This window comes from Loxodonta africana, chromosome 2 (assembly GCF_030014295.1).
Source record: "Loxodonta africana isolate mLoxAfr1 chromosome 2, mLoxAfr1.hap2, whole genome shotgun sequence".
Taxonomy (NCBI): Eukaryota; Metazoa; Chordata; class Mammalia; order Proboscidea; family Elephantidae; genus Loxodonta; species Loxodonta africana.
The window spans coordinates 41,287,350-41,314,846 of NC_087343.1; the positions used below are offsets into that span (position 1 = coordinate 41,287,350).

The following is a 27,497-nucleotide window of genomic DNA, read 5'->3' on the forward strand; positions in this document are numbered from 1 at the left end:
CCCTATCCACATGTTCCAGAGATATTTTGTAAGGTACTCTCTGGCCAACTGCAAAATTTTTATTTCTGGATAAGGGGACTTGTACCCTTTCTGTCCTGGTGAATTCAATTTCAGTCCAGCACTTACTGAGATCTACAATGTGGAAAACACTGATTGAACAATGGCACAGGGCAAGGTGCAGAGCATTTGGGAAAAGACAAAGTAGTCCAAAGACTGGGCAAGCTAGAAAGAAATCCCTTACAAAGATATGTTACCCCTGGAACATGGCAAAAGGCAACCTCTTCTTTCCTTACCACTCCTGCACCTCCCCACCCAGCCAGACACCTCAGAAGTCAAAAAGGTCTCTTCCTCAAAAGGCTATTTCTTCAAGATACAGGCTGAAGACTAAAAGCCTGTATTAAACTCATTTTATTGGATTTGATTTAGTCATTATTTTAATCAACCTAAATATTAAAGTGCTATTTTGATATTTCTCAAAACATACTAAATTGAAATTTTGAGCATTATAGTTACTAATGACTACATTTTAAGGTCTTCAAAAGGCAAGGGCCATGATGGAAATGAGGAACTACAAAGTAGACTAATTTTAAATTAATAGGCACACTGTATTCTATTTGTATCCCAGCCCTTATCTTGTATTTATATCAAATCTTTTAAACAAATACTGGTCCTACAGTCATTTATATTGGCTTTTAATAATACATTTGCCACGCAAAACTACTCGTAAGTTACTCAGGGTAATAATTTCCAATGCAAAAAGTACACAGATAGGAATTTGGCAGTATTTTAGTCCTTAACTACATGTAAAGTGGATAATCCATTATAACCTACTTAAAAGGCTACTGGAAATATTTAAACTATTAATAGAATGATTTTATGGACAATCATTTCATGAAGAGATGATGCTTTGAGGGGAGATGTGAGGCAGGAGCAAAGAGCTATATAACAAAGCTTAATTACCAAAGGGACTTGAAATCTTTTATTTTCTTCTAAGAGCCAAGAAGAAACAATCTAGTTGAATGACAACCTGACAAATCATTCAAATCCTCTTTGTTCATTAAAAGAAAGTTTGGAAAAATGCAATAGTTGCACTTGGGGAAAACATTTAACAGCTTGTGAAAACCTGGTTCTCAAATACTGCCCTACTTATTACTTTATCCATACATCAGATAACCCTCCACACACTCCATAAAAGAATGACAAAGTTCACTATAGTAAAACTATTGTTTATTATCATTATAGGCAATTTCCTAAGTCAGTCTTTAAATAGTCATTATGAGAAAGGGCAAATCAGAACTCACAATCTACTCCTATAAAAAGCTGTGTATCGTTCAGGTTCCTGAACAGGTTTATCAGCATCCTAAGTTTTGACTTTTTTTTTTTTTTTTAATACTATTGATGTTTGATTTTTGAAACAGGAGAAATGAACAAAGTTAGCTAAACCCATACCTTTATCTCAGCTAAGCTCTTATCCCCACCCTCCTCCATATATACATATTTTTCATTATCCCATTTACATGTCACATTATCCCTGGGATCTTTTTTGCATAATTATCTTGTCACCAGTATGATAATGCTTACATTATGGTTTATTGGCACAGTGGAATGAGTTATTAAATTCTAAATTACACTTATTTCCACAGCTGAGCAACAGATAACTGTCATTGTTAGCTGCCATTCACTCAGTTTTTGACTCATAGCAACCCCATATGACAGAGCAGAACTGCCCCATAGAGTTTTCTTGGCTGTCATCTTTGGGAGAGCATTCATCAGGTCTTTCTCCCGTGGAGCGGCTGGCTGAGTTCCAGCAGCAACCTTCTGGCTAACAGCCAAGTGCTTACCTGTTGCGCCACCAGGGCTCCTGGAGCAACAATGTATCCTTAAATTTATATTCAATCACTTTTTCAACTCAAGTGAATATTTTGCAATGAATAGTTTGTTAGGTGGATCTATCTGCTTATTTTGGTTGTATTTATTTTCATGTTTAAAAATGAAATCAATGGAAATTCTTTATATGTGAAGGCTATACATTTAGGAAAACATGTATAGGCAGTCCCCAGGTTACAAATGTGGGGCTCACACGCAACCTGTAGTTATGAACCAACCCCGTAAAGCCTATTATATTAAAAATTCAAGGTACATACAATAGCTGGTAATAACAAACAGGCACTACTTTGTGACCTACATCAAAACATTATTATTAGTGTATTACTGCGTTAAAGATGTTTTAGTGTATCTGACAGTATTCAATGTTTTTATGCATACATAGGTACATTATATACTATATACTAGGGCAAATATTGGACTAACTGATGTTAGATACAAATCGTACCTAACTGTTCTCACTAGGAACGGAACTTTTTCATAGTATCTGGGGACTGCCTGTAATATGATTTGATATACTAGGGCCAGAATGAATGAATCTGTCTTGGAAGAAGTACAATTAGAATGCTCCTTAGAAGCAAGGATGGTGAGACTACATCTCACATACTTTGGACATGTTATTAGAAGGGATCAATCCCTGGAGAAGGACATCATTCTTGGTAAAGTACAGCGTAGCGCAAAGAGGGAGACCCTCAACAAGATGGACTGACACAGTGGCTGCAACAATGGGCTCAAGCATAACAGCAATTGCGAGGCTGGCACAGCACCGCAGTGTTTCATTCTGTTGTACACAGGGTCACTATGAGTCGGAATTGACTCAACAGCACCTAACAACAGCAACATAGAATATCAAAAATAAGTCAAAATTATCTTTAGAGTCTATATTTACCAGGTAACACTCTACCATCTGATTATGTAAAAAAATCATGATCCTGAGTCAAATATTAGCAGTGAATGAAAAATCGACAGGGCACAGAACAATATATAGTGCAAGCAGTGGGAAAAAGACTTTTTGAAACGTAACATTTTGTGAAAACCGGGTTTTCAAATAGACCCCATAAGAGTTAAGTGAAATAATGAAATAAAAAAGTAGAGATAACAATCATCTAATTTTATTCACATATAGTTGCATGAAAAGTTTAACTCATTCATAGACATTTTTGCTATTCTAACATCCTTTGTGTCTCATCATCTCTTACAAATAAATTCCCACCCAGAGCAGAAATGTTAGAAGTTATATCACAAACACATTAAGTATTTCTGAAACCTTTAAAATATGGCTTAGGGATAATTTTACACAGCAGGTTACCAATACATATTAATAGACCTATAGTAAAAAAAAAAAAAAAATTTTTTTTTTATAGTGCCATTTTGGACAATCAGTTTTTCTTGAGATTAACTAAAGACGGAGTTGGCACTTTTTTCAAGGCATTTTAAACCTCTTATAGGGTTGCTACAAGTCAGGACCGACTCAACAACAATGGGTTATGTGTGTGTGTTTTCAGGGGAGTTTGAGCCCTGGTGGCGCAGCAGTTAAGTGTTTGGCTGCTAATCAAAAGGCTGGCAGTTTGAATCCACCAGCTGTTCCTTGGAAACCCTATGGGGCAGTTCTACTCTGTCCTGTAGGGTCACTATGAGTCAGAATTGACTCAACAGCAATGTTTTTCAGGGGAGTTCCTACACTGTAGAACTTTACTTGTTTATAAAGTGGTATCTTTAGCCTATCATTTTAAAATAAAACCAGAAACCAGCTCCAGCTCTGGGAAAACACTGATTTTTCTTGCTTTTCTACCTGATGCATTATATAAACTCTTTATTATGAGTATTTTTGCAGATACTTTTAACTAAAATGAACAGATTCTTCTGGGTATACATCAAAATCTGAATTACCTTTGTATATTGTTGTTGTTAGTTGCCATTGAGTTAATTTGACTCACAGCAACCCAGAGTGTGTAAAATAGAACTGCTCCATGGGGTTTTCAAGTCTGTGACCTTGCAGGACCAGATTGCCAGGCCTGTCTTCCAAGAATTCTCTGGGTGGGTTCAAACCACCAACCTTCTTGTTAGTAGTTGAGTGCTTAATATTTGTACCACCCAGGAGACTATACTAACATTTATATTGAAATTTTGATAAGAACAGCAAGTTAAATGTTGGCAAAATTAAGTGCACTCAATTTGAATATACACCCTAGCTTTCACAGAATTTACTTCTGAGCTCACTAGACTTAAGTTCTAGAAGAAGAATGTCTGTTTCATTCATTAAAGTAATTCCAGCACCTGGCATAGTACATGGCACAGAGTGGGTGTTAAATACTTGTCAGTGACTGAACAGCTTTCACCTAAAACCCAGACCCAGTACAACTTTCATCACTGAGTGGAAAAAAAAAAAAGATAAAACTATAGATAAATGGCTTGAGAATACCAGCTGTCTCATTATGCAGCAATAGGAGCTTTTTGTGTCAATTCTGGGAGTACTTGTTATCAGTAGATCAAGAATTAGATAAAAGTAATTTCCTCCAAAAATAAAGGAATTCTCTAATCATAATGGGAAAAAAAAGAAAAGCCATAACATTTTATCCCTCCAGTGGTGATGTGTGAAACTTGGAGTATGAGCTAAGTGAAACCACAATATTACTCAAGGCAATCCCAAAACAAATGAATATCTTGCATATTTACTAAAGAATCCATTTTCTTTCTGACAATACTCCTAACGCTAGACAAAAAAAAATTTTAAGTGTTACGAAACTCCTAAGAGAAGATGTCTAATCAGTTTATCCTCTTCACCTTTTAATCCATGTTAGTGCATGTTAAAGACAGAAGAAACCTATTAAACTCAAATCATCCAAAAAAAAAGAGAGAAAAAGAGAGAGAGAGAGAGGAATGAATGCTTATGCCCTAAAACAGCAGCTGGGTAATTAAATACATTGGTAACAGTAGCATGACTTTGCCCAACCATACGCGTTTCATTCTCCTTGGAAGCTCTACGGGGCAGTTCTACCCTGGCCTATGGGGTCACCATGAGTCGGAATCGACTCGACGGCACTAGGTTTGGTTTTTTTTTGTTTTTTATATGCATTTCACCTCGCATTGTTGAAGTTAATATGAATTAAAGCCAACTAAATGAAAACACTGATCTGTAAAGAACTTCAAAAGTGATTGAAATTTTTAAATCAATAGAGTCATAACAAAATCATTTTGTTCTGAAATTATAAAATTCTTAGCATGTTTAAAAATGCATTTACCTATTTCAATTAGGTCAAACATCAGGATTTATCAAAATTCTCCATCAATATCATCAAAATAAAAAAAAATCTATTTTTAGGATACTATAAAAAATATGCACTACTCAAAAGGATATGTTTGATCTGACCAATTTCACAAACCTGGGAAAAAGAGAAGGAAAAAACATCTGTACAGTTGAATTTCCAATCCTAAACATTAAGTCCTTTATTACTTCTTTAAATTTAAAAAGACGCCAGCACTCTTGGTTCCCGATTGTAAGCAATATAGAAATTGTCACTAGTATCAATTCCAATCAGTTTAGTCCATCTATTTTCTTAGTGCGCATCTTTCCCATCACAATCCAACAGGAGAAAAAGGCGAATTTCACTCTCCTGGTCACCTTTGAGCCAGGGGCAACCAGTCTCAACAATACCCGCCCCCCAAAAAAAGGTAGCTTTATGACCAGTAACCAGTTTCTGCAGTAAAAAAAAAAAACAGTAATCAAAATTTGTCATCTGAGAAAACCCTTCACTGTTCTAGCAGCACAGTTCGAAGTTCGTCTTCTTTATTGATCATCATCGAAGCAATTGCTCCATCATTAAACTCAAAAGAAGTTCCTCCATCCACAACCATACAGGCATCCCAGCAACGAGAGCGAACACAAACCCTAAAGAGACAGAAACATTAAATATTAATATTTTCTTTACACTAAATGATAAAACCAAACCTGCTCCCGTTGATTCCAGCACATAGCAACCCTATAGGACAGAGTAGAACTGCCCATAGGGTTTCCAAGAAGCACCTGGTGGATTTGAACTGCCGACATTTTGGTTAGCAAACAAACTCTTAACAACTACACCACCAGGGTTTCCCCACACTAAATGACAGTTTTGTTAAAACCCTGAATTCTTATCTAAGCTAGTAGATCATTTAGCCTTGCTTTTAAAAATCAAGTTGCCCGTTGGTATGAGAGAATTGACTATTTAAATACATGGGTACCTTATCTAGGCTCTAAATTTACTTAAGTAAGAATTTTACATGAAAACGGTCACACTCTTCTTATTCAATGCTTAAAAATGTTTGTAGTGGTAATATCTCTTTTAACATTCAGTTATATGAGAAGAACCTATGAGCTCCATTAAGTCTGTATTTGTTCACTGATCCTGGATATTTACATTTTAAGACTCAGATGATGGGCAAATTATTAGTATCCAGCACAATGAACACACTTGTGTAATCACCAAAATTGGAAACAGAATGTTACCCAGCTTCCTAGAAGCTCCCTCACTCCCCTCTGTCACCACCCTGCCCTCCTTCCCACTGTCCTAACTTCTATCACCATAGCAGTAGTACCGTATTTTTACACAAATAACGTGTACCTTCTACATTCATTTGCCAATTGCATCCTCCCCCTGCAAGGTATTTCTGTAAGCACTGCTATGTCAATTATTTTTTTACATGTTGCTGTAAAAAATAATTAGGGTGCTATTTTCCATCAACATGTAAAAAAAAAAATCAGCAGAACAGCGCTTACAAAAATACTTTGCAGGGTGATGGCATGGTTGGCAAACAAATGCAGAAGGCACATATTATTTGCATAAAAATATGGTAGTTTTGTCTTTAACTTTAAATAGAAGAATACAGTCTGTACACTTTCATGTTTATGTTTTTATGTTTAACTTTAAATAGAAGAATACAGTCTGTGCACTTGTGTCTGGTTTTCCTTTGTGCGACAGTACGGTTATGAAATTGATCCGTGTTAATACACAGCAGTTTGTTCATTTTCATTGCTGTGCAGTACCCCACTGTACGGAAATACCAAAATTTATATATCTACGATGTGTTTATTTATCTACTATTCATGGACATTTTGGTTTTTGGCTATTGGAATTAGAATTATGAATATTCTTGACCATGTCTTTTGGTGCACATGTGTATTATACATTTCTGTTGGATAAATACCTAAGAGAATTATTGGGTCATAGTGTATGCTATGTTCAGTTTTGGTAGGTAACTATTGACAATTTTCCAAAGCATATATCTCTAACAGTAGTGTGCGAAGGTTCCAGCTGCTCCACCTCCTTGCCAGCAAATGGTACTTTGGACATTTTGGTGGATGTTTATGGTACTGTATTGTATGGTTTTAATTTGCATTTCCCCGATGAATAATACAGTCGAGTGCCTTTTCATACGTTTATCGGCCATCTGGATATACTCTTTTGTGAAATGCCTGTCCAAGACTACTGGCCATGTTTCTATTGCACTGCCTGTCTTTTTCTTATTGATTTGTAAGAATTTTTAAATATTATAGATTCTGGGTACGAGCCCTTTGCTAGATAGATATAAACCAAAAACCAAACCCACTGCCATCAAGTCGATTCTGACTCTTAGCCACACTACAGGACACAGTGGAACTGCCCTATAGGGTTTCCAAGAAGCAGCTGGTAGATTCAAACTCCTGACCTTTGGGTTAGCAGCTGAACACTTAACCACCATGGCATCAGGGCTCCTTGCTAGATATAGGAGCTGCAAGTATCCTTTTCACTCTGTGGCCTGCCTTTTAATTTTCTTAATGGTATCTTTCGATCAACAGAAGTTCTTAATTCTAGTATAGTTCAATTCATCCATCTTTTCGTTTGTTGTTTAAGTGCCTTTCCAAATCTAAAACCATGAACCTATTCTCTTACGTTATATGAGCAAAAGTTTTAATATAAGACGTATGTATCTTTAAGGAGTCTTTGTAATCTCACCCACACTGAGCACATTTTTGATTCATTAAAATTAATTCTTAAATGAATAAAGGGAAGTTTAGGTAAGGTGAGCTTCTTTTTCAGTGCCTTTCCTGGGAAACAAATCAACTGTCTATATTCATAAAAATAAAATACACATAGTATAAGCAGCAATTTATACTTAAACTCTTCTTTGCTTGCCATGAGGTGAATGCCATTTTCTCGTAACTACAGTAGATTTTCTTATCAGTTTGGAAAATTGGGCAACTTTACAAAATAAGAAATTTATATTCATTTTTGTATATTCTCTCCCCACGGTGGGGTGGAGGGAGCTGAAGCAAATTCAATAGGTGTGTGCATGTTTCACTTTTAGGGAAAAACTGAAAGAAATGAATCCTACTCTAAAGATATACTGCTATATAACTTAGGTTTTATATGAATATTTATCCTGCTTTTATTTCATAGCTTATTAGAAAGCAGCTGTTTTCCAATCAGTTTCTTTTATAGTGATCATTTGATCTTATTGTTTGTGTCCTGATACATTAAAAAACAAACAAATCCCCATCACCCAATTAAACACCTATGCCACTTCTAACCAAGAAAAAAACCCAAACCCATTGCTGTTAAGTCAATTCCAACTGATAGTGACCCTATAGGACAGAGCAGAACTTCCCCATAGGGTTTCCAAGGAGCAGCTGGTGGATTCGAACCGCTGACCTTTTGGTTAGCAGCTAAGCTCTTAACCACGGTGCCATGCCCCTTCTAGTCACTTAGATTTTAGTCTCTGTAAGATAATACAACAAGGTTGAAAGACAGTATGTTTTAGCCAACTTAGCATGATACTTCATTAGTTCAACAGGTTCTACTTTTTCCACTAGGTCATGTTTGAATGAGTAAATTTAATGAAATTAAATACTCTTAAAACCAAACCAGGTATGCTTTATGATTAAAACAAACATTACATGGTATGAAAACATAGACTTTAGAAGCTTACTTTGAGGAGAAACAACGCTGACGACTGCTTGAGAAAACTCTATTTGCTATTGGTTCTCGAATACTGAAAAGTATTTTTGGTTCCTCTGGACTGTAGAGCAGTGATTCGTTATACTCATTTGTTACTGTAAAGAAAAACATCCCCAAATATTAGCACATTCAATGAAAGATGGTCACTTCTGAGAGGTGTGAAAAAAAAAGATGCTATCCCCAATTTAAAAGCAGCTGTGTTCCAAAAGTTCTGTTTTGTAGCAAGTATAACACATACTCCATAAAAAACAAACTCATAAATAAGGATTAGGTTCAAGATTAGCCCACAAAAGCGCACACCACCCGCAATATAGCAGAAATAGGTACACTTGGGGCGGGGGGTGGAATAAAGAATACACTGACCACAAGGCTAATAATTTAAAATAGAGGAACTGGTTGTCGTTAATTGCCGTGGAGCCAGTTCTGACTTACGGCAACCCCCCGTGTGCAGAATAGAACTGTTGCACAGGGTTTTCAACGGCTGCGATGTTTTGGAAACGGATGACCAGGGCGTACTTCTGAGGTGCCTCTGGGTGGGCTGAACTGCCAACCTTCCAGTTACTGGTCCAGCACATAACCATCTGTGCCACCCAGGGACTCTGCAGGAACTATTTTGAGGCACTCGAAAATGGAACTTGACTTGCCATACTCTTCTGCCAAGTTCTTTTCAAAACACCATGTCAAAGCTTTCATAACCCTAATTTTATGTTAACAGTCTTGATATAAAATACAGTCTCGAACATGAACAAGCAATATGCTTTCTCCAGTGAAACTGCCACCGCTCCAGGCACGTCCGAGAACTCCCCGTGGCCGGCTGTCCCTCTAACCAAGAGACACGGGAGAGCTGCAGGCAAAGCGCAAACCGGCTAAAGACAACCGCGCACAGAAATCCAGCATGAGAGACAGTTTAACTGAGCACTGTATTAAAAGACATTATAAAAATTGGAAAAAGAGTGTACACACACACACACACACACACAGACAGAAATTACAAGTTGGTTAGATAATCTACCGTATTTACCAAAGTTGCATTTGAATCAGTTGGTTCCTTAAAAAAATTTTATTCATCCTCAAAAATAAAACTTTGCCTCCTTGGGGACACACACAAAATGTGCTAGTTCTGAAGGAAACTTCAAAAGAGTAGTTGCAAAATGTGTATAACAGTGAGTGCACTATTGGCATTCACCACTGCTTCTGAAGATAGTCAAATCTCCAAAAGAATGATATCCACTCAAAAGTAAAGCTCTGATATGTTTATCACGAGAAAGCACTATATTCTGTACATGCACTTAATTTATACACCTGATAAAAATGTCAGTTGTTTTACATACTGTACGTTACATTATATAATGAAGCATCAATTACTATAATGTGCTTAATCTTCCTTCCTTTGATACAGGTTTAATACTAATGCTAATTTATAAGCCAAGCTTAAAATAATCTTTTAGGTTTCAAATTAAGAGAGAGAGAAGAGTCCATTTTAGAGAACTGAAACAGACTTTAGAAATTTCGTCCTGTTTTCAAACTCTTTTAGATGCAAACTATTACCCCAAAAAGGAAGTCTTATGTGGAAATCCAATATATAAAATAACAGATAAACAGACACTGTTAAAACACTTTATCAGGTTCAAATGTATTGCTGACTCGTTTTAAAGGCAACCAAGTAGAAAGAAAAGAGGCCGTCCTGAAAACAGTTGGTGTTTACAGAGGACAGTTACAGTCCTGTATGAGTTGATATCCACTTTGTTTTGGTTGTACATGTTGAGAAAATCCTTATGCAGGTAGGTAAATGCAACTATAAACAGGTTTGGGTGTTTTTTGTTTTTCTAACAATTTACCTTGAAGTCTCAGGATATACTTCATTAAACAGAACTAGCAAGAAAAGTTTTAGTTTGAGGTCTGTACAAAAATGATCTTCATAGATGGGTGGATTCCAGTGTGTAAAAATTTGATATGCAAATCGAATGTGTTTTTCAATTTAAATATCTTTTAAAAATAAATTTTAAAAGAATGCATTTGCAGAAGCCCTGAGCACCAGCGACCTAATTTAATACCCTCATTTTATGGCTGAGCAGGAAGGAGAGGTGGGGAGGATCACAGTCTTGCAGAAAGTTTCACAGTGAGTGCCTGGCTGATTTAGGACTGGAACTCAAGTTCTAAAATTCCCTGGTCAGTATTCTTTCTCCCACAATGATAGTTCTCCTGAAGGAATCCTGAAATAACTGGGCAAATCTAAGTAGGAGAAGGTTAAAGAGAACATTTGAGTGAATGTGAGGTCAAGCATTCACAGCTCAGTGAATCGCATCTCAGTCACAGGATATTAATGGTATACCAAGTTTAGATCTGCACTTCCTATTTGCCAGATGTGCATTTTTCTATCACCCAAGACATGTCTGCAGTTACACCACTTAGACATAGTTTGTATTTATATTGTGACAAAAATCACAATATAAAAGTCCAGCTTTAAACTTTATATTCTTAAAATATACTTAAAGGGACATTATATTGAAAAGCATGTTTGAGTTAAAAAAAGTATTTATACTTTGCTAATAATTAGACAAGTACACATCACAATTACATCGAAATCAATACAGATTCCAATTTAAACAGGAGCGATTATTATCATTGGTCACCAACCTTTCTCCACCAATTCTTTGTTCAATGGAAGACTCAAACTTCCTTGTCTTTTTGCTATTGAAAGAGGAAAGGGAGAAAGCATCTTGATTAAATATTTTATAACATATAATAGATAACACATAATAACATACATATTATATAAAACCCAAACCAAACCCACTCCAGTCGAGTCAATTCCAGCTCATAGCGACCCTATAGAAGAGAATAGAACCGCCCCATAGGGCTTCCAAGGAGTAGCTGGTGGATTTTAACTTCTGACCTTTTGGTTAGCGGCCGAATACTTAACCATTGTGCTACCAGGGCTCCACATATTATATATATAAAAAAAAAATAGCATATTATAAATATATTACAACATACAACAGCTATTTTGGTACTCACCAATATTTAAAACATCTTCCACAGCCTGAGTAGCAACCCTGTTAATATTGAATGACCTAGAAGCAAAAATCAAATAATTCTGTTTTAATTCTAAAAATATGCTAAAAATGAAGTAGAATAATCTATTTAACATAGAAAGAATTCATATAAATGATCAGGGAAAGAAATAATCAAAAGGCAGTAGCGACCCCACCCAATTTTTAAAAACAGTCCCCAGACTGTGGTGCAGTGAATTACTTAATATGGCCCTTCACAGTCTTTGTGGCTACCACACAATGATTGGGTGGGACTATGCAAATAAGGTGCTTGTGACCCACAAGGGGTTTGGATAGTTTGCTGCTAACACAAATAAGGTGCATGGAACGCTTGTGGGGGGTGGGACCATGCAAATAAGATGTATAGAACCCTTGCAAGGGGATCAGTCAGTTTTGTCATCCCACTAGGCTTAAAATGAGCCACCCCAGAGGCAGAAAGGTGGACCTCACTACCACCAAGAAGAGATGGGAGTGGAGCATGTCCTTTGGACTTAGGGTCCCTGTGCTGAGAACCTCTTAGACCAAGAAGACAGAGAGAAAGACAGAGAGCTGTAATACTGGAGATGGTGCAAGACGGCAAGACACGGCAGCAGAGAAATGGAAGCAGCAGAACCAGGAGACTGGTGCGAGATAGCGCAGTGGGCTTCCAAACCCATGGAGCAAGGCGGTTACAGTAGGTGTGCTGACCCACAGAGCGGAACTGCTGAGTGCCTTCAGGCAGGAGGCTTCTTGGTGGAGTGGGGTGCCTCCAGGCACTTGTCGATGAAGCAGGGCTTGCTGACCCATTGAACAAGAGGGCTGAGCACCTTCGGGCCAAGGCTTACTAGTGATGTGGGGTGCCCTGGGAACTTATTGGTGGAGTTAAAGAACTTTGTAACATGAGCCTGAGCTGGGCAGAGGCTAGGCTGGCCCAAGAGGCCCAAGGGGCTGAAAGCCAAGAGGCCAAGGACCAGAGAAAGGCCTGCCTGCAGGCACAGCTGAGAAGAGGCTGTCCTGATTGAAGAACTGTATCCTGAGTTGTTCCTAATTCTGAATTTCAACCTGTTACTTTCCAAATAAATCCCATAATCGTATTATCTGTAAGTTCCATGCCACCACTGCAGTGAATTACCAAATCCTGTAGGGAAGTAGAGAGTGCCTTGGGAGGGACGTTGGCTGTCAGAATTAGTAAAAAGGTTGGAGGGTGGAGATATGTCTGACCTCTACCTCATAGCAATCAGCCTTGGGTTGCTGATCTTGATTCTCTCTCCTCCCTCTCCTGAAATTAGAGAAGGGCAGACACCTCCACTGTGCCATCATTTTTACACAGGCTTATTGACTTGATGGCAACGGGTTTGGTTTTGGTTTGGTATATGAAAAATTACTCTCAATCTTACTGATAATTAAGGACATACAAATTAAATTTTTTTTTCTCAAATTTGCAAGGATTAAAACTGACAAACAGTATTAGCATGGATATGGGGACAAAAGGATTCTTATACAATTCTGCACGGTCAACAGTTTAAAGCGAACATATTCTTATACAGTAATTTATCCTAAAATATACTTGCACATATAATATACAGAGATGTCAAAGATATTTACTGAAGCACTGTTTATAACAGCAAAACAAGTCAAATATCCATCCATAGGAAGCTGGTTAAATAAACTATAGCTATGAATACTACATAAATATTAAAAAGAATAAAACAGAACTGTATGTGCTAATATGAAAAGAGAACCGAATGTTAAGTTAAAAAAAGGGAACTGTATAAATAATGTATATTATTTCCCTGTTTATTTTTTTAAAAGAATTATACAAATATATGGTGTTTGTGTCTAGAGATTGGCACTAGAGATATGAATGAAAGGGAGACTAACATTTCATTGTAAACACTTTTGTACTATTTAACATATTTTTAACATGTGTTATTTCTTTAAATATAAAATAAATAATTGTCTTGAAAGTGAGAAATGCTTTACCTGTATGATATCTTGCTTAAACACTTAAAAATAAATAACACAAACATGAATACCTCTTGAAAATTGCTCTATCCTAGGGTCTAAAAGGAAATCCTGGCGGCACAGTGGTTAAGAGCTACAACTGCTAACCAAAAGGCTGGCAGTTCGAATCCACCAGGTGCTCCTTGGAAACCCTATGGGGCAGTTCTACTCTGTCCTATAGAGTCGCTATGAGTCGGAATCGACTTGACGGCAATGGGTTTGGTTTTTTAGGTTCTATAAAGATAAGGCAAAGATTTTTTAAAAAAATTCTTCCAGGTAATTTAGAATTCTTTTGGTACCTCATAACCCTTCTCACATTGGCCTCCATAGAAAATCCCAATGAACTGAAATAACATAGTGAGTCATGCAACTCTAAACCTAAATCAGTGGCTCTTACTTTTTGAGGAGAGGGAGTAAAGATACTACTCCCTGTATACTTCCCGCTCCGATTTTGAGAAATGGGAAAAAAATTTTGGACATTCTCCTAGGAAAAATGCAAATACTCAAAATTTTACATTAGAAATTTGATGTCATTCACAGGCCAAACCCCTGTGCTAAAAAACCTAAGGTCTGGCCCTTGCCTACTCCGTATTAACCATTATCTGCCCTCCAACTTCACAGCCCAACCACACCAAGCTGAGTCCTGCCTCCAGACATTTGCTCCCACTTACTAGCTGTGCTGTGTAAAGCCAAATACTTTAAAGTGTCCTGACCTACTTATTCTTGAGTATGAGGTCCATGATACCTATACGTCATTAATATTACCATTATAAATCAAGACATAGTCATTAATATTACCATTATAAATCAAGACATACGACACTACCTAGCTCATGGTAAAGAACTCAGCACTGAATGAAAATGTCAAACTCAAGGGATATACATGAATTATATTCAGATTTCTCTGAACATCCACATTATTGGAAAATATTCTTTTGGAATTCTTACATTAAAAATCTAAAAGTCATATAAAAATGAGATACTTTTACTAGGGTTCTGTTCAATTAAAATATATAGTTGAAAGGCAAAGGATTTTAATGACTAATATCTCCTTATAGAAGTAAGACTTGATTTAAGAGAACAAAAGTCTTGTAGAGCTTGTTCTTGTATTCCTAGAACTATGACGTATTAACAATGTTAGAAATAGCTCAAACTAAGCATGATCCACTTAAAAAAAGTTCAGTTGGACTTCATTAAAATTAAAAACTGCTCTGCAAAAGGCACTGTTAAGAGGATAAAAGGACAAGCCATACACTGGGAGAAAATATTTGCAAAACACATATGCGACACAGGACTTGTATCCACAATATACAAAGAATTCTTAAAACTTAGCAATAAGAAGACAAAAAACCCAACTAAGCAGTAAGCAAAGGATCTAAACAGACACTTCGCCAAAGAAGATATAAACCCAATGCCGTCGAGTCGATTCCGACTCACAGCAACCCTATAGGACAGAGTAGAACTGCCCCATACAGTTTCCAAGGAGCATCCAGTGGATTTGAACCGCTGACCTTTTGCTTAGCAGCCATAGCTCTTAACCACTACGCTACCAGGGTTTCCAAAGAAGATACACAAATGGCAAATAAGCATATGAAAAGATGCTCCACATCATGTTACTAGGGAACTGCAAATTAAAACAATAACGAGATACCACTGCACATCTATAAGAACAGGTAAAATCCAAAACACTGAAAACACCAAAGGCTGGCAAGGATGGACAGCAAGAATAACTCTCATTCATTGCTGACTAGAGTGCAAAATGGTACAGCCACTTTGGAAGACAATCTGGCAATTTCTTATACAGCTAAACATACATAATCTTACCGTGCAATCCAGCAGTTGTGCTCCTAGGTATTTACCCAAATATGTTGAAAACTTACATCTACACAAAAACCTACCGATTTATTCATAATCGCCAAGAAATTAGAAGCAACCGAGACGTACCTTAGTAGGTAAACAGGTAAACAAACTGTGGTACATCCATATGATGGAGTATTATTCAATGATAAAAAAAGCAATGAGCTATCAAGCTATAAAAAGGCATGGAGTAATTTTAGTTTTTTTTTTTAGTTGTGTTGACTTCTCCTGTATTGTGTATTATCTTTCCCTTCTTCAAAGTTGACACTTTAAATACATATTGTTAAGTGATAGAAGTCAGTCTGGAAAAGCTATGTACTGTATGATTCCGACTAGATGACATTCTGGAGAAGTCAAAACTATAGAGATAGTAAAAAGATCAACGGTTACCAGGGACTCGGAAGAGAGGGAGGGATGAATAGGTAAACCACAGGGCATTTTTTGGGCAGTGAAACTATGGTGCTGAAACAGTGGACACATGAAGTTAGGCATCTGTCAAAAAAACATTAGAACCCTAATGTAAAATACGCACTTAATAATAATGTATCAATATTGGTGCATAATTGTAACAAATATACCCCACGATGCAAGATGTTAAAAACAGGAGGAACATGGTACAGGGGAAGAGAGGGTATAGTGAACTCTGTGTACTTTCTGCATAATTTTTCTATAAGCCTAAAACTGATGTAAAAATTAAAGTCTAATAAAAAAGAAATAATTTGAGAAAAAAGGAGACCAGAAGGGGTACAGAGGAAACAAGATTGGGCATGAGCTAATAAATAGTGAAACTGGCTAATGGGACATGGGATTCATTATACTGCTTTGTGTACTCTTGTATATATTTAAAAATTTACATAATAAAGTGGTTTTAAAAAGCAATGCTAATCTCATTTATAGCTAACAAACCAAAAATATGAAGTAAATCTCCAAATTAAACAATCCAAACTTATAGTTTGATAATCACTATTTTAGCTGTATTTGTAAGCATATAATCATTTATTCAAAAAGCATTTGAGTGAATATGTATTAGCTACTGTGCTATGCAAATATGTCACATTGAGGACTAAGGTGCACCTGACTCAAGCCATGGTATTTTTAATCGTGTCATATGCATGCGAATGCTGAACAACGAAGAAAGAAGACCAAAGAAGAACTGATGCCTTTGAATTTCGGTGTTGGCAAAGGATATTGAATATACCATGGACTGCCAGAAAAATGAACACATCTATCTTGGAAGAAGTACAGCCAGAATGCTCCTTAGAAGCAAGGATGGTGAGACTTCGTCTTACGTACTTTGTGGACATGTTATCAGAAGGGACCAATCCCTGGAGAAGGACATCGTGCTTGGTAAAAGAGAGGGTCATCGAAAGTGAGGAAGATCGTCAAGGAGATGGACTGACACAGTGGCTACAACGATGGGATCAAGCGTAGCAACAATTGCGGGGATGGCACAGGACCAGGCAGTGTTTTGTTCTGTTCTACACAGGCTCACTATGAGTCAGAACTGACTTGACAGCACCTAATGACAACACTGTGCTACGCACACAAAAAAATTAAGCAGGAAAAAAAAGTCTCTAGTCATCATCCCAAACCATTCAAGTTGTTCAGTAGTCTATAGTATAGTATAGTATAGTATAGTATAGTATAGTATATAGTACTATACTATAATAGTACCATGAGAAAAAGTGTTGGGGAGAACAAAAGGGATGAATTAATTGTGCTTATGAAAGGAACTGGATTCTTGTAAAGATTTCCTAAATAGAATGACATTTGAAGACTGGGTTTTTCAGCCAGTGGATGGAAAGTTGAGAGTGTTTAGGCATTTAAAGCAGGAAGAAGTTGCATTGAGGAAAAATAAAAGCCAAGAAAGAACATGGTATGTGCTGAGACTTACAAGTAGCCTGCAGTATCTCCAGTACGCTCATGGGGATGGGCTGTGTAGGAATAAGGCTGGTAAGGTAGTTTAGATCATATTAGAAAGGGCCGTGTATGACAGGCTGAGCAATGTGAACATAGGCAGGGGTCAATGAAAGAATTAAAGCATAGAACAAATAGAGACAGAATTACCTACAGTTTAGAAATACTAACCTGTTGGTGGAAACCCTGGTGGCGTAGCGGTTAAGTGCTTCAGCTGCTAACCAAGAGGTCAGCAGTTCAAATCCGCCAGGCGCTCCTTGGAAAACTCTATCAGGCAGTTCTACTCTGTCCTATAGGGTCGCTATGAGTCGGAATCAATTTGATGGCAGTGGGCTTTTTTAACCTGTTGGTAATGTGGATGACACCCCAAAGAATAAAGGGTGAGGCACAAAGAACATGCACTAAAAAGATTGGGGCCTGGACCAAAGCAGCAGCAGTAGAAACTGAAAGAGGGGGCAGAGACTTCAGAGTTCGACTGACAGGACTGAGAGACTGGTATGTGTGGAGGTTAAGGATGGGGAGACTCAATGTGGAGTAAGGCTTTGAGGAGTAGTGTTTTTTCTCTAGAGCACAGAGTCAGGGTACACAGTGATGCCATTAAGCAATACAGGGAACACAGGAAGAAAAACTGAAGATAATAAATTCCGTTTTGAATGTGTTGAATTTGAAGTGCTATTAATATCCTGTCTAGCAGGTTACTTTACAATATGAGTTTGTACTCAGGAGAGAAGACATCTGCATGTAGACTAGAAGAGACTAGCCAGGGAGAGGTTACAGGGCAAAGAGGATACAGGAAGCCCCAGGCCATCTCCGGCAAAGTCCAGGAAGCCTCAGGCCATCTCCAGCAAAGTCTTTGTGGCACAAATCTTCAGCATATCTTTTGTATTGTACTTTGTACCCAATTCTTTATTATTTAAAATATTCTTCACTTTAAGAAGATATTTATATAGCCCCCAAAACTATTTATCATTTCCTTTATTTCTTTTTAAACCTAGTGTAGCAGGCTCAATAACGATCAGATAATGACCAAATCCAGGCTGTAGCTGTAATCCAAGAAGTCAAGGCAGGACTCCTGAACCCAACCAATGAATGAAACAGACACCAAGCCAACTTACACAACACCACCAGGTTACCACTTGAGTATTAGAGGTCTTAGGTGCACTAATACGAGATATTGCGTCAATCACTGAAAAGATTTCACAAGAGCTGATAAGCAACATCTCAAGTTACTTACCAGGCCTTTGATCCTGTTCCAGTACACAAATTGAGTCCTGAACTCTTCTGTTTTTCCCATGGACCATCATCAACTGAAATCTCATAGTAGGACGCCCTGTGGATTAAGAATATAAAATTGGGTTTGCAGAACTTACCGTTCACAATAAAAAGTTCTTCAGAACTGATGAACCCTAAGTAAGCTGGCTTTCCTGAGACATACCTAACTTAGTAGGCATACACATCACGACGCTAATTCCAATATTAAGTGAAAAAGTCAAACAAAACAAAACCTTCTACATGCCTCTCTGATCCATATGCTCCTTTCTATCAATACTTTAACATTTCAAACAAGGGCTTCTTGTAAATTTTTGGCTAGCATTGCTGCTACTGCTTGTATGGAATCTAACACACAGAATATTATTTTAGGATTCAAAAAGAAGGTATTGCCCTTAGGTGAGTTTCATTTTTGGTAGCTAGTCCTTGATATATATAGCTAATCCTTTAAGTTACTAATAATTTCTACTAAACTCTTGTTTAAGTTACACATTAACGGTGTCTTTGAATTGGCAGTAAGCTAATAACAGAGATAAGATATAAAAGGTCTAAAGAAAATTTCCAACTAGAACTGGGTTAGTGGACAAAACTAGGAATAAAACTTGACTTGTAAATTTCTTTTAAAAATTGTATTTCTTAGGGCATTTCATAAACAAGGAATTAAGTGGGCTTTCTGAGACCATCAAAAATGACACTATTCTTTAACTGAATGAATGTGTAAATGATTTATAACTATTCAAAAAACTTTTGAAATGTGTAGAAGTCTATTTTGTAAGCTATATCTTAAAATAATGGTGTCACAGAAAAACAATGGATTTTTTTCTCCATCAAATTAGCTTCAGCAGAAAAGTTAAAATAAGCCCTTAATGTAGCTTTTCAGATAATGACAATTATTAGATATGCTTGCAAACACTAACACTAACTATGTGGATAATTTCTCTTATTTTAACCCTTTCAATTTCTCCTGTAAGCACTCAATTCATAAAGGCTCTGCATGGTAAAACTCATTTTCTTCTTCTTAAGCCAGTATTCTTTATAAAAATAAAAGATAGCAGGACCTAATATTCACACTTAATCTACTTCATAGCTTTGTTTCATCTTCCTAGAAAAAGTACATTAGAAACCTATTATATACAGACAAGCCAACCAACTCCGTAGCAATGGCTGCTATCATTCCAGAATCAAGTAGAAACAAAAGAGATTAGAAGTGAGTGGGAGCCGAAGAAAAGTAGACGCAGAGAGGAAGAAGCATCAAGTCAGGTGGGAAATGCTGAGCCCAAAACACTGAGCAAACTTAGTGTCATTCTCACATGCAGGTTTATCACAGATTAGTCAACTCACAGAATTTATTTCAGGGAAATTATTTTTTGAAGGCAGCAATAAAACTCACAGTCCCTTTAGAGTGGGTATACTTCTTCTTAAATTGTCCACTGCTACAGCCCAAGAATAAGACAGTCTAGGTTAGAACAAATAGAAGAAAAGAAAACAACAAAAACAATTGGGCTTTAAAAATGTTCTTAAATCTAAGAACATTATAAATGAGGCAGGAATAATATTGCTGCATTTCATGTTTTCCAAGTGAAGCACTTAAGTTTTCAGTGTGGTGAAGCCTCAGTACAGGATCTGATCAGACATACTGGGTTTGTTTGATAGCTTTAATGCTAACTAATGACATGACCTTGGAGAAGGTATTTGAACTCTCTGAATCTCAGTTTCTTTCGCTGACAAATAAACTACCTTACTCATAGGGTGTTTGTGAACATTAAATGAGACAGCATATGTAACATCCACAGTGCCTGGCACACAGCAGGCATCCAGTAAATGTTTCTTCCTTCCTGCCTAGGGGTCTATGTCATGGAATCTTCAAAACTAAGTTCTAATGCTTCTAGTAATCAAACCTTTTTCAGGAGTGTAAGAAGCCAACACATTGCTGTCCTTTTCTTAGTAAAGACATAAAGTGAAGCATCAAAGGACACCAAACAAACAGCAGCAGTCACTGTACAGATCAACCAACCAAGCACTACTGCCACAGAAGTTAAGCATTCAATATAAAATCCCCCAATAGCACTTCACTTAATTCCCAAGTCTATCAACTGGTCCCAGTTTTCCTCCTTTTAAAAGTTATATAAATTTTTAGTAAGTACAAATTATAAAGCAATGCTAGCAATAGCACTCAGCAGTTAACCATACAACTTTTAAATGATACAAACAGAATAATGTTACCCATTAAATGGTGATTTTTACCTTTGTCATCTATTTATTTTAATATAGACTTTCTACATCAGAAAACTGTTGCTTTCTTCTGTCTTTGGCAATAATGACTAGATTATATCACTAGAATTACATTTTCTTCCTTTTCTATTGCATAAAAATATCCATTATTTATGTCCATATTGCTTCAAATTTAGTGTGTAGCAAAAAAAAAAACTATATATAGTGTAAGTCTTATGTTAAAATAAACATATTCTTTATGCTTTACTATCTAAGTTGCCTTTAATGAATAATTTTATTTCTTTGAAGAGTCGATGTTAAGATTAACAATTTTTTAAAGTGTGTATTTTACTACCCCCATACATTAAACACATTATACATGTGTTTAAACTAGCACTACACTTATACACTGAACATAGCGGGTGCAAACTCTATTTTTGTTGAACAAATTTAATATTGTTTAAGTCAAAACAATTACAACAACTCAACAAGACTGTTCAAATCATTTTGCCGAATCAGGTTTTCTTCTTTTCAATGCTGCCTGAGTTAAATTATTGGCTAGAATATCTTTTTTAGCTAAGGCAAATTTTTCTCATAATTATTTATGAACGGATATGATGTGCAGCAAACAAAATTTCAGAAAGTATAGAATTCTTTGTAAATGAGCGAGTCAATTACACCGTCTTCAAAGGGTCACATGGTTCCTCTAGCAGCAGGGACAGTGACTCATCTCTAATTTTCCACCGCTAATTTGTGGCATAGTGGTTAAGAGTTCAGCTGCTACCCAAAGCTGGCCGTTCAAATATACCAGGTGCTCCTTGGAAACCCTATGGGTCAGTTCTACTTTGCCCTACAGGGTCGCTAAGAGTCAGAATCGACTCAGTGGTAACAGGTTTGGTTTTTTGGTTTAATTTAGTTAAATCTACAAATGAGAAGGCAAGTTCTAAAGTAACAATAAAAGTTAACTTTATATTATAGCAGTCATTAGATATCTAGTAACAACTTTGATACAAAGTTTTACAAAAAAAAATTTTGTTGATAATTTAAGCATAAATTATATTCAACTCCCACAAAACAGATTTTATCAGTAATAAAACACAAATGACCTTTTACACTCCTCATGAGGAACTCTATTAACTTTAATACTTGTTTATAATAGTTATGAATCATAAACTGTCAATGCACTTGCCTTATGAAGTGTTACATTAAGAAGGTTACAACATCATCTAGATAGTATTCCTGGCAAAATTGTTTAGTCTGAATCTTACCATGCAGAGAAAAAAAAACATACAAATCTAAAATAAGGGATATTATGCAAGACAATTTGCTTGGACCATTTGAAAATATTAATATCATGAATGACAAAAAAGGGGGTAGAGATTAAGGAACTGTTCTTAACTGAAGAATTTTAAAGAGCCATGCAAGATGGCCAAATGCAATGTGTGATCCTTAAATGGATCCGGGACAAAAACATGCAAAGAAACAAATCAGCTCTAAAGGACATTATTAACAAAAGTACTGGGGAAATTTTAATATGAATTGTTTATAAAAATTGTGTATCAATTACAAATATATGCCTAGTATATCTCTCAAAAATTTATAAAGCACCTATAAGGTAGAGTAAAGGCTCTGGAAAGTACTGTAGTAAAGAAATCGGAATAACTTAGTAGAACCTAGAGTTTCACAATTTTTTTTTTTTGGCCACGAAACCCTCCTTCCTCTTAACATGTATTAATGTATACAAAGAGTCTGGAAATATTCCCACTAGTTTATTCAAAACTCTTAGCCAGGTTATAGAAGTTGAATACCCAAAAAATACTAAAACATCAAATTCCAAACTCAAGAACTCAGGTTTAAAAATACCTGGATGACAGACTCTCCCCAATGAAGACTTCATTTAGTGCTCTCACTGGCAAAAGCTGGGGTCCTGAAGCCACGGACTCTGCAAGTAATGAAAAAAAAAAAAACTAAGATAACTCCTTGAATTTTAGAAATATTATGTTTTAAAACAGTAAAACTTTTACATTTTTGTTTTAATAGAATCATACACTTTAACAAATCAATAACTTTTACTTTAAGTATTTAAAACACAAACCTTAAAGTCATGTAACATTATGCCTTCAAGGGAAGCCATTGTCTCTTCAACATAAAACTTAATTCCTCTTAAAAAAAACAACTGCCTCTTTTGCCAAGAGACCAGAAGAATACAGATCAAAAGGGGGTAAAATGTAGAACAGAATTTAAAATTCTCATGGGATACAGACTTCCTGTAGTCATTGAGGCTAGATGAACCCCAAACTATTGCCCTGAGATAACTTTAAACCTTAAACCAAAAGCATCCCCTGAAGTCTTGTTTAAACCAAACAATAGTTTAGCTCACGATATTGTTAGAAAAATAACATGCACCTTCTATGTTTATTTGCCAACTGTGTCCTCTCCCATGAGGTTATTTTCATAAGCATGTTTTTTTTTTTACAGCAACATATAAAAAAATTGGCATAGCAGGCATGGTTGGCAAACAGACGTAGAAAATACACAGTAATTAGTAAAGAACGTCTGCCTTGAGCACTGTACTCTTTTTTTTTTTTTGCACTGAACTTTTTTTTCTCTTTTTTTTATTGTGCTTTAATTGAAAGTTAACAATTCAAATCAGTTTCTCATACAAAAACTTACACACATTGTTATATGACCCTAGTTGCTCTCCCTATAATGTTACAGCACACTCCTCCTCTCTACCCTGTACTTCCCGTGTCCATTCAACCAACTCCTGTCCCCCTCTGCCTTCTCATCTCGCCTCTGGACAGAAGCTGCCACGTGTCTACTTGAGCTAAGAAGTACACTCCTCACCAGTATCATTTTATGTCTTATAGTCCAGTCTAATCTTTATTTGAAGAGTTGGCTTTAAGAATGGTTTCAGTTTTGAGCTAACAGAGAGTCTGGGGGCCATGTCCTCTGGGGTCCCTTCAGTCTCAGTTAGACCACTAAGTCTGGTCTTTTTACTAGAATTTGAGTTCTACATCCCACTTTTCTCCTGCTCCATCAGGGATTCTTTGTTGTGTTCCCTGTCAGGGCAGTCATTGGCGGTAGCCGGACACCATCTAGTTCTTCTGGTCTCAGGCTGATGGCGTCTCTGGTTTATGTGCCCCTTTCTGTCTCTTGGGCTCATATTTTCCTTGTATCTTTGGTATTCCCCATTCTCCTTTAGCATCGTACTCTTTGAAAGAACCATCTATATGGGATCACTACACAGTTTATTGTACTGTGGTGGCTTGTGTTGCTGTGATACTGAAAGCTTTACCACCTGTATTTCAAATACCAGCAGGGTCACCCTTGGTGGACAAGTTTCAGCGGAGCTGAATTATAGTGTTGGTGAAGAATACTGAATATACCATGGACTGCCAGAAGAACAAACAAATCTGTCCTAGAAGAAATACAGCCAGAGTGCTCCTTAGAAGCAAGGGTGGTGAGACTTCATCTCACACGCTTTGGACATATTATCAGGAGGGACTAGTCCCTGAAGAAGGAAATCATACTTGGTAAAGTAGAGGGTCAGCAAAAAAGAGGAAAACCCTCAACAAGATGGATTGACACAGTGGCTGCAACAATGAGCTCAAACGTAGTGATTGTAAGGATGGCACAGGACTAGGCGGTGTTTCATTCTGTTGTACATAGGGTCACTATGAGTCAGAACCAACTCAATGGCACCTAACAACAACAACAAAATGGATCATATTAACAATGGCAACTCAAAAGCTTAGATAGGAAGCTTAGGGAGCAGTGAGTTTCTGTTAATGGGGGAGCAACAATTCGAAAAATGAGATTGAGGATGGTTGCACAACTTGAAGAATGTAATCAATGTCACCGAATTGTGCATGTATAAACTGCTGAATTGGTATATGCACTGCTGAGTACATTTTCAACAACAAAAATAAATTCTTTTTAAAAATTGCTAATAAATTTCTGAGATTAGACAGGAAACTTAGGGAGCAGTGAGTTTATGTAATGGGGGAGGAACAACTCAGAAAATGAGGGTGAGAATAATTACACAACTCAAAGAATGTAATCAAGGTCACTGACTTGTACATGTAGAAACTGTTGAGTTGGTGTATGTTTTGCTGTGTATATTCTCAACAACAATAAAACAAATAAGATTTTTAAAAAATTTCCAAGAGTAATGAAATATTCCTCTCATTAGATCCTTGCCACACTACTTAGTTTACTCTGGTCAATTCAGAGATGGAATTGACCAAGCACTTCCAAGGGAGAGCCATTTTGGATTTAAATAGGAAATTACACGCATGAGTTACATTTGAAACGATATCATATGTTAAAGATAAGTATACTCGTATTTTCAAACAGGAATTACGTATGTTCAGATATTTATACACATTACATCAACCTATATTTTTCAGAAAGTTAATCCACTACCTCATGGTTAAAAATATTAAAGACTCATTAACTAGCTTAACATACAAAAGACTAAATTGTTTTGGTTTAAATTTGCAGAGGTGTATTTGACAGCAAAAACAGTATTCACTCCAAAAGCAAGGGTGGAGAATAAATGTAAAAAAAATCACTCATATTTAGAGAATTATTTTTGATTAAAGAAAAGTAAACTTCTATTTGTCTTCCAGTGCTTTAAGAATTTAATGTAATTTGACGTTTCAAAAAGGTCAATAGCCAGTTATTAAACAGTAGTAAGACAGTTAGCCATTCCTTCTTCTAAGTGACCGAAAAAGAAAAACGCAAGAACAGATCCTGATAGAGAATCCTAGAAATAATAAATCCTAGAATTTATTAACTATGACATTCTTAGGCCCATATGGCTGCATCATAGTGCTAAGGCACTAAGTAATGACAGGCGAATAATTAAATCACTAAAAAATCCTGAGGATTATCTTGACGTTCTGCCTTCCTCTATCCTAAATCACATAAGGACTTCATAAAATTTTTATGAGTTCATATTTTACATTTAACTCTTTACATCTATGAAACTTATTTTGGAGTAGGAATTATAAGGATTTTTTTTTTTCCCAAGTGATTGGGCAGTGTTCCAACACCATTTGTTGAATAAGCTACCCTTTCTTTATTGATGTGAAATGCTACATTTATCAGATACTAAATTCGTACATACATAAACTTGGATCTATTTCTGCTTATCTTGGTGCCAGGTTTAAACTGCTATTCTTTATAATGTTTTATGCCTGAATACCTCACCACACACACAACCCCCTTTCTTCACAGCTAAAAACCCAGAATATACTGTCTTATCCTAATTTCTTTGCACAGTAAATATGATCTAGTCCAGTGCTCTTTTTACTCTCATCTCCTACTCTATTACTAACCCTTGATGTCTTGAGAGTTTTTTGTTTGTGACTTTGGGATAACAGCCTGTACAACCTAAAATGCTCTCTTCTCTATTCTATGGTTCAGAAATCCTATTCATGCCTAAAGCCAAATTCAAAACATACCTCTTCTTTCTCTGATCCCCCTTAAAGGTCAATCATACCTCTTCCCATATACTCATAAAACTCATTGCTGTCAAGTCGATTTCGATTCACAGTGACCCTGCAGGACAGAGTAGAACTGGCCCACAGAGCTTCCAAAGCTATAATCTTTACAGAAGCAAACTGCTACATCTTTCTCAATCAGAGCATCTGGAGAGTTCAAACTGCTGACCTTTCAGTTAGCAACTGAGCACGTAACCACTGCACCACCAGTGCTCCTTCCTTTTACTCATAGCACATCTATATTTAGTATTTGTTTAATTAGCATTGTATTATCATCTGTTGTTTCTGTATCTGTTTCCTCCACCAGGCTATAAGTTTTTCAAAGACCATCATTCTAATCCTCAAGGTATCTAGCACAGATTTCCCATAATAAACACCCCTAAAATAATTATAAAATTAGAGTTACTGCCTTTCTATTTGCTACTAAATTGCTTCATTCATTGAAAGATGGCTAATTAACAACTACTCCTTGATTTTCCTGGCCTTCAAGCCAACATGTACTTTCAAAAAGCAACCAAAAAGCCTGCCTTGTGCTTCTGTGATGGGTTATGGTTAGTTGTCAACTTGGCTAGGCCATGATTCTCAACGATTTGGCAGTTATGTATTGGTGTAGTTACCCTCTATTTTGTGATAAAACGTAATCACTTCCACGATGTGATCTGGTATAATCAGCCAATCAGTTGTAAGAGGAGTTTCCTTAGGGGTGTGGCCTGCATCCAATATATATGGACATTCTGGAAAAGCTTGCTGGCTTTTGCTCCCACTGGATCCTGCATCTGGCTCATCATCATCTGATCTCTGGTTCTTGGGACTTGAGCCAGTAGCCTGCCATCTTACCT

The 27,497-nt window shown here is 36.6% G+C and overlaps 1 protein-coding gene across 3 annotated transcripts in view; it reads right to left on the bottom strand.

Moving 5' to 3' along the window:
- Nucleotides 1-522: 522 nt before the first annotated feature.
- Nucleotides 523-27,497, bottom strand: part of NADK2 (NAD kinase 2, mitochondrial) — a 71,798-nt gene continuing 44,823 nt past the window's right edge. The window contains exons 5-10 of one of the 3 annotated variants that reach the window (XM_023545424.2): nucleotides 23,012-23,090; nucleotides 18,903-18,998; nucleotides 11,877-11,932; nucleotides 11,496-11,549; nucleotides 8,830-8,953; nucleotides 523-5,773 (exon numbers count right to left, since the gene is read on the bottom strand). In XM_023545424.2, coding sequence (XP_023401192.1) covers nucleotides 5,635-5,773; nucleotides 8,830-8,953; nucleotides 11,496-11,549; nucleotides 11,877-11,932; nucleotides 18,903-18,998; nucleotides 23,012-23,090 — 548 coding nt within the window. In that variant the 3' untranslated portion in view covers nucleotides 523-5,634. The remainder of the gene's footprint in view (nucleotides 5,774-8,829; nucleotides 8,954-11,495; nucleotides 11,550-11,876; nucleotides 11,933-18,902; nucleotides 18,999-23,011; nucleotides 23,091-27,497) is intronic. The other 2 variants (XM_023545423.2, XM_003407991.4) reach the window with 2 other exon arrangements.